At 41.1% G+C, this 8696-nt stretch overlaps 1 protein-coding gene across 1 annotated transcript in view; it reads left to right on the top strand.

Annotated features, from left to right (window-relative positions):
• Positions 1-8221, top strand: part of LOC137987746 (DBH-like monooxygenase protein 1) — a 13081-nt gene extending 4860 nt beyond the window's left edge. Inside the window, exons 6-13 of the mRNA XM_068833815.1 lie at positions 1351-1517; positions 2554-2626; positions 3784-3869; positions 3960-3998; positions 4558-4617; positions 5546-5670; positions 6579-6708; positions 6960-8221. Of these exons, the coding sequence (XP_068689916.1) occupies positions 1351-1517; positions 2554-2626; positions 3784-3869; positions 3960-3998; positions 4558-4617; positions 5546-5670; positions 6579-6708; positions 6960-7115 (836 nt within the window). The 3' untranslated portion in view covers positions 7116-8221. The remainder of the gene's footprint in view (positions 1-1350; positions 1518-2553; positions 2627-3783; positions 3870-3959; positions 3999-4557; positions 4618-5545; positions 5671-6578; positions 6709-6959) is intronic.
• Positions 8222-8696: the final 475 nt, after the last annotated feature.

The raw sequence follows: 8696 nt of genomic DNA, 5'->3' as shown, positions 1-8696 counted from the left end.
AAGCAGGGTTGTCGGATAAAAGATATTGGTATCTGTTCTCAAGTTTTTCAATATCTAAAGGTACGGGTTAGAGAGGGGGGGGGGGGGGCACATCATAATTTTTAGAGAACGTGGGGGGGGGGGGGGTTCACAGGTAATCTTGACGCTGCTGGAGGGGGGACCTATCTAATTTTTCCTTTGGTGAAGCTCATTTTAGGACCCCCCCTTCCTGATAATTATTGCACAGTCCCTAATAACAACATTTGAATACATCGTACGCCAAAATGGGCGTGGCAACAAGCCTCGGGAGGAGGGAAGGTTTAAATTTACAGGTAAAAAATTAAATCAAATAGGTTTAAAGAAAGAGATTTGTTTTTAATGTATAAATTCATAGCTAAGTCGGTTTAAATTAACCTCTTTCAAGGAGGATTAAATATTGCTACATATGGGCAGCTATAGTAAATACCCTCTAACTGTTCTTCGAATAATGCAAAGAGTCTCAATTTCTTTGCTTGGCTAATTGGACCATGCAATTGAGGTTGACACCGTAACATCTGTACCCGGTTGCACAGTTCTTAAGCGGATGAAATTGTGAAGTAACTGTATACGTCAATGTATAATTTCGTGGCTTGCTTGACTTAAGTTTGTTTCCTCCATACGTACTTTTGTCAATGTTATTTAATCGGGAATCCTTATGAGAGGCGCAGTGGCCTCATGGTTAGTGTGCTCGACTCCGGATCGAGTTGTCCGGGTTCGGGGCCTGGCCGGGGACATTGTGTTGTGTTCTTGGGCAAGACACTTTACTCTCACGGTGCTTCTCTCCACCCAGGTGTATAAATGGGTACCGGCGTAATGCTGGGGGTAACCCTGCGATGGACTAGCATCCCAACCAGAGGGGAGCATAAATACTCCTAGTCGCTTCATGCTACGGAAACCGGAGATAAGCGCCGGCCTTAATGGGCCTTCAGGCTCGTAACAGACACTTTACCTTTACCTTATGAGATATAAGGTGGTTAGATTGCGACCATCATCATGATTTCAATGCTAGCGGGACTTTAAAGCAATGTTTGACGAGATGGCCATACCGAAAGGTCTCTGACGATGCCAGTCCCATGGCAGGGACGAAACATCCGTATGTCGGGCGAGCCATGGAAATATCTGAAACGTCTGAGATTGGCTAGTGTTATCACCCCTTAATAACTAGCTGTGACAATTCCTATAAAAAAGTTGAAACGTTTTCGTCCTTTAGTACTAATTTTTGTCTCACGCGTACTTGAGATTTTTACTGAATGGGATTTCCACGAATGCCGCATCCTTCTACGTTACCAAGGCTGAAAGCGGCCTTGATCAGTTTTTCGATTGCTCTTAAAGGAATGATTGACAGTTCTGGACTCAGGCTTTACTACACTAAACGACTCAGAAAGTATGATGCTGGAATGCTGTATGTTGGAGCCGCTGTTGATCGAAGTATGATGATCCCTCCAAAAGAGAAGAGCTGGGAATTTAATGGTTTCTGTAGTGAAGAATGCACCAAAGAGGTCTGTTGTTTAAATTTCAAACCCCTTATAGTTTAGAGAAGCGAATGTTCGACCACAGAAGTGCAAGTAGCCTTAGATCCAAGATGCACCCTCACACATCTCGGGCCCCAATATTGTCACCTTTGAAACTTTAGGACAGCAAGAACATGGCTGTTTTGCAAACAAAGATGATACAAACAACACATTTATTATGCATCATCAGGGTATCATCGTCATAGCCGTCTTCTTTACAGTCTAACAACATCATAATCTGCTTCATCGACGTCATCATCATCAATATTGTTATTGTCATCATTATCTTGATCTTTTTCAACATCTTAATCGTCATCATCACATCCCTTACGTAAATAAGTTGTGTTTATTCATTACGTCATTACAACTGACCAATCAGGTGCCTCTCTAAAAATAGCTGCATTAGATTTAAAAATTTAAAATTGGAAACGGGTTATGTATATGGGACTGATCCCTTATCTTACCTCATCCTTTCTTGCTTCATATTATAATCAACTTCATCATGACCTCCACCACCATATTCATCTCATGCTGCTTCAACGCCAGATCTTCTTTTCTCTGTTCAAATTTTCCTCACAGGACCGCCACAACTACCTTTCGCAACCAAAAAAGTCAGTTATCTCTCTTTTTAAAAGAACGTCAAGTAATCAATCCCTTCTACTATGCTTTTTTTCTTCCTCCACTTCTTCCTCTCTGCACTTTAGAAGTCCCACAAGTTTTTTTTTTTTTTGAGAACGTGGCTTCTTTAACATACCAGTTAGGTATATAAATATTTTGAGCCTTTATTCAATTGAATTGCCAGCATAGCCCAGTTTTCGCTAGTAAAGTCCTTTCAGACCTTTCAAACCGTACTTGCAAAACCAAATCATAGCTTTTAAACCCAATTTTGAATTCCTCAAGAATACGGTCCTTTTTTAGGAGTTCTATTTTTCCGAGCACGTTGGCTTCCCTATTGGAACACCTCGCTGACGGTCCGAAAGTCGTTGAGGATCTGGGTTTGAATTCTCTTTCTTTATTTTTAAAGGGCCTCAGAAATTCCAAGCTACCAGAAGGAGGAATCAGTGTAATAGCTTCAGGACTACATACCCACCTGGCTGGTAAATATCACCTTCAGCGGCAGTAGCTTAAATTTCTTTTCTGGTCAATTATAGAATGTTTTCGGTCATGTGACCAGCAGGAATATTTGCATACTAAAACAAAAGGAAGAATTTGCATAAAATGGAGTTCAATTCCCAAAAGAACATTTCACTCCTACAACATGGCCGCTGTTTCTTTGTTTCACTCCTCCAACATGGCCGCTGTGACGTCATGTGGAAACACTCTACAGCTAAAGGAGCCAAGATGTAATTATTTTATTTTTTAGGATATGACGGAAGACGATGTGAACGATTTAAGATGGTGTGGCTTAATGTTGACTAATCCGGGTTCAAATTGCGCTCACACTAGTTATCTAGTAAGCAGGAATACAGTTGACCCAAACCAAAAAATATATACATTTGATTGAGGATACTGGAGAAAAATCTGAGTGCATTTTGCTATAGGAGACACAATGGTGGACAACCTCGTCCCTGGCTTTAGGTAAAGCGCCCTGGGGACGAGGTTGAATGGTAGAGCATGCGATCCGAACTAGTAATCGGGAGGTCGTACTGCGGGCAGTCGAATTTTCCGAGTATTCCCGAGTCACCATCGATATATAAATCTCTTCCTGATTGCACTCACCGGGATCAACAATATAACATCTCTTTCAGCAGACGCTTGATCATGTTTTCCATACCCTCAGAGTCAGTTAGTGCTTCTGTTTTTACGCTGATCCTTGCTTTGTGTGTGTGTGTTTACGACAATGACTTATCACCCTTAGCGGGGAAAATAGCAGGCAATAATCATACGAAGAAGAGAAAGATGAAGAACATCATAAACAACACTAACAACTCTGTATGGTGAACTAATTGGGACATCTATTCATTTCTAAGTTAAGGGCACCGCCTCTAAGGGACACTTTAAACAAACAAATGCTGGGACAGTTAAACACTGGTGCGATTTTTAACATCAGAGCACTTCTTTTAGGGACATCTTAAGCCTCCTACGAACATAGTAAAATAACTTATTTCGTGTGATGTTTGCTCCATTTTCAAGTAGAGAAATTTACCATGAGGGATTTAAGTTAAGAACTGAATGGGAGGTATTGTTCTTGTCATTTTCTCTCCAGTAAATACTTAAAGTATCATGCACGATGAAAGGTCTTATATTTTTTCAGGCCGCAAAGTCATATTGCGGCATATTAGAAATGGACTGGAACTTCCTGAGATAGCAAGAGACGAGCATTACGATTTCAACTTTCAGGTAAATTAGTAAGCCCTCAGAAAAGTTTCTCGAACATAATCATTTAATATACACCTCTCTAATCTGCGTTTTTATTTATTCCCTTCGCAGGAATATCACTTACTGGATAAAGAAATTCACATCGCTCCGGTGAGATACTTTCTCGTCCTACGAATTACTGCAATAAAGGCAACATCCATTTAATTATCAAATTCAACGAGTGGCCAGAGCGGGTCTTGAACCCGGGTTCTCCGGATCTCAAGGCAAGCGCCCTAACCACTGGGCCACACTGCCTCCTGCAGGTTTAAAGGGGGTAGGTTTAAATTTAGCTTGGTCTTTCTTGACCGCTCGATTGACAAGTTAAGTACATCCCGCAAAATAGGGTTATCTTGCCCTCTGACTGTAGAAGCCATATCACCACTCTTTAGTCATAAATACGTAATGAACTTAAGATTTATAGTCTATGGTGTGGTACTAACACAAAGGGTACATGTTTAAAGGAATGTTAGTAGGAAAGCTTTGTTGGTCTGCGTTTCAGTTTAGAAGTGCCGAATTACAAGCAACAACCCAGTGCCTCAAAAACAGGGGTTTCGGTTACCCGTAGCGGTTCGAATCTCTTGGGCCTACAGTTCCACGGTGCCTCGAAGGAAGGAATGGATTGTTGGCAAACTCGTAGTATACATGATTTTTTCTTAATGCTCTTTTACAGGGAGACTCCTTGATCACTAAATGCATCTACGATACCCAAGATAGGAATTGGGTGACAAACGTGAGTGCTACAACTAATAAAAGTGAAAATCGATCAATCACTGTCTTTTTCAAGTAGTGATTTGTTCTTTGGCGAACTGTGGCATTGGATTGGCTCTGCTGGTGTGATTGCCGTAAGTCCCTAAACTGTCTAGAATTTAAGTCCACGAAACTTAAGTGATCCTGTTCTTTCAATAAGAATTAGCATGTCTAAATCACTGCTTACTCCGCAGTCACCAAGAGAAGACTAAAACTACGCACGGATTAGCCGCAGAAATGCGCATGCTTACTCTCTTTCTCTCTCTCCCTCTCTCTCTCTCTCTCACACACACGTCGCCTCGTCGTAGGGAGTCGCCTGGTCGCCCGGTCGACTGAGTTATTCATCTCTTCTCAGCACAGTAAATGGGCACTATCCGTTCTGGAAAGAGGTTAATATTGCGTCCCAATCGAAGATCGAAACGCACCAATCGCCACATGCTGTGTTACTGAATAGCCATTTGACACTAATTTTCGCCTGATGAAAGCAACAGTGAACTTTAAGTCGTCAAAACGTCGCGATCCACTATTTTATTGTGACAAATTCCTAATTGTTTATTATTCGACAGATTATTTATTCATTTTTTCATCTTCCATATTAACCATTTGACTCAAACCTTTCCCTTATCTTTTTCGTTTTTAGATGCACCTTCCAGGAGGGCCTTAGTGGGTTTTTTCACAATAGCCAAGCATGAAAGACCGAGCGTCAGTCATTTATCACATCATATACGTATGTGACGTATGTGAATCACTTCACGTTTGTCCTCGGTCACATACGTCACATCGTCAAAATATAGTAGTTCTAAAAAAAAAAAGATTCGGGAAAGAGTTGACTCATGGGTACAATACGAATAGAAGCTCCGGGTAATGGGTTCCTGTTAATATTTATTAATTCAGTGAATCATTTTGTTTAGGGAGGCATCAGTACAAGAGAGGAAATGTGCTTGTCTTTTCTCGTATACTACCCGAAAGTGAACTTCAGCAGATGCGTTTCATGGGAAAAACCAGCATGGCAAAAATGGAATGATGAATATGTCAAGTAATTACTTTAATTCAAGTCATTCCGCTTTTTCTGGTTCATTACGGTTTTTTTAGTTCCTTGTACCCAGATCTCCCACGGTCAGGTAGAAGGGAGATCTTACATTTCCAAACCGGCAGTATGTGATCAGCAGTGGGATCTGGGTACGAGATATAAATGCTGTAGACTAAATGTCCAAATGAACAGTTTCATTTTTATTGGTGGGTGGATCGCCTTATTAACTCATTTTACTGCCAAATACCCGTTTTACCCCTCGCTATGTTGGTTTACAGTTTTGCCCAAAGAAAGCAATATGTTTTGACTTTTAGCTGTTTGTTTTTGTGCTTCCATTAGCTCCAAATCCCTTTCAGCTAATCCACCCAGACCATACGCACGCATTGATAGTCCTGTTCCGGGACTCCCTCTTACCCCGCCCTGAAAATGGGCTTAAGGAGTTAAAAGAGTGCATGGCCGCGCACTGAGATATGGTTTTTTTGGACATATCTTGTTTAACCTCTTAAACAAAAATCTCCAGGCCCATTTTCAGGGCGGGGTAAGAGGGAGTCCCGGAACAGGACTAACGCATTGATAGACCACAAATCTGGAAACTTCATGCCGATACTCCTTTCCAATGGAGTGTGGGTTCTTAAACTTCCCACAGATTCTATGAACAAGAATTGTATAAGACGGTGCCCACAGCTTTGGCTACCAGTAATGCGTTTCGCTAACCCCACCTCTCTATCAAGTTCCCCTCAAATGTGCTTGAAATAGGGGGTGTAATCATTCGCAAATGTAATTTCGAAGGAAGTACATTTTCTTGGCTTATTTCAAGACCTTGTTTGTTTTGTGCGATTTCCCGCGTGGCTGAACCATCTACCAACCTGAATCATTACTGAGGGGAGATGTTCATGGAACTGATTTTCTTACAGGCAAAACTATTCATTACTGCGCAAGCCGTCCTTTTGGACTAAAGAAGTAAATCAAGGACTGAGAGAAGCCTACCGTGATACCAATGAAATCTACGCAAGATGTCTCGCTCGTGCTGACATAGCCCTACCGGTAATTGTTACATCCCTTTGTAATTCCCCTAAGACTGTTTCAAAATTAAAAGAAATAGTGTGTCGTTCAGTTTCGGATATGTTGAGGGAAGATGTTAAGATAAAGTATTGTAAAACACTGAAGAGTTATTTAAAAGTGCTGCTGTTGTCTTACGCGGTCGTATCACGAGGGCATTTCACCATTCACCCTCCATAGCTTCGTTATTGAGTTATTCTTCCGACTGTGACTAATTCAACTTTGTTATGTTGCAGGGTCTTGGCTATAAAGAAACGCAAAAACCGCTAATCAAGACACCTTATAAACCAAAACCTAGCTGCGACATTGTTTCCATGGCTACCCGCGGCGTTGTCCCTGGATCCTTAGGAGTATTGATCGCAGTTTTTTCCTTGATTACTTTCGTTCACTGAACAAAACCCACTACTTTACATTACACTAGCTGTTCTAGCCTGCGTACCTGAGAGGGCAAGCGATGCATGAATAATCCTGCGATGCTATGCCGCCAGCTTGGTTGATGAGCGTTTTAGTACTTTAGACCGAGCCAGTAGATTTTGCCAAGTCAGGCACCAAGAAAGAGAGATTAAAAATCATGGCGACTCGCATTTTACTGCTGACTTTCCTCCTCAACATGATCTCCTCTCTAAATTAACGATTCTCGTTAATTTCTAATTAATTTATTAGGTCTAAAGTTTGATTTTAAAACGTTTAGCTTTGTAGATTTGGCAATCTACTTTTTGCAGTGTTTAATACTGTTTGTTGCCAAGTGATAATGAAGCATTAGCAAAAATTGTTTAACATAGCGGTGTGATGTCACGTGGTTAGGTGACGGGTGAATTAACAAACATTCCCGACCATTTCCTAAAATCCATATCAAATTTTCCATCTTCTTAATTAAGTATACCCTAAATTCAGAGCTAATTAGGAATTAATCTTTGTTTGTCTAACCTTGCTCCCAGGACAAACACCACCCAGAGTTGAGCGGGCCACACTTGGCGGGGAAAAGACTTAGAAACCACTGAAGTTGTCTCTCTTCCTTATTCTCTACTTGCTGCGCTTCTAAAATGGAGGCCTAGATTGGGTGATTTTGGCCTGTCACTTCTAATTTGCACAACAATTAAACGCTTTCTCCGCAGGCAAACCTCACGCGGGCGTCACGAGATTTGTTGAGATGCTTTCGTTCATTTTCAATTCCTCTTTCAGTTTCGCAATGACTTGGGTTTGTAACAAACACTTATTGCTAATCTCGCAATATAGTAGATTTTACTTGGAACTTATTTTGGGTCGCAATAAGTCTAAAGCCATTAATGTTATTGAGATTAGTACAATGTATCGGTTCCGGCTCGCCCAGGGCCAAGACATTCGATGTAAGGTTAGCGCGGCCCGGTCCTGGTTTCACGACCAAGCTTTGACCTACAGTGTCAGGTGGCTTAGTGAGGGAGGATTCGTTGGCTGTGCAACGAGCTTTGATCAGTAATAAAGTTATTGAAATACTTGGAAATGGTGTTGTCAATTTTGTTTGTGTTTTATTGAAAAGCTATTATCATTATTATTATTAAAACAATTATTCCACTCGCGTTTGTTGGATATGAGACGATTATAGCCAACTCAGCGCTGCGCGCTTGGTTTGCTACCTATATCCATCACGCGCATGGAATAATTCAGTGTTAAATATAACAGTTAACAGCAAAAAGATGTGGTCCATAACACTTAACAGTCAACCCTTGAGCCCCACCCTGAGGCTTCCTTTGTGAAACAACACGTGAGATTCTTGTGATTGATGATTGCATGACAAAAAAAAAAAAACAAAAACAGTGAAATGTCGATGTCGCGAACCCCCTTAATAAACGGGGCAAAGCTTGACTGTAAAAGCCCTATTCAATCTTTGCAATTGTCATTTTCAGTTTTCATCAACTCAAATGCACTTGTATATAACGAGTGACAAGGCATTTGAAAGAACTGTATCATTTCAAAGATCAAAATATAAAAGCGCC

This window comes from Montipora foliosa, unplaced genomic scaffold, assembly GCF_036669935.1.
Source record: "Montipora foliosa isolate CH-2021 unplaced genomic scaffold, ASM3666993v2 scaffold_387, whole genome shotgun sequence".
NCBI classification, from domain to species: Eukaryota; Metazoa; Cnidaria; class Anthozoa; order Scleractinia; family Acroporidae; genus Montipora; species Montipora foliosa.
This window is presented reverse-complemented; position numbering and strand designations above follow the sequence as displayed.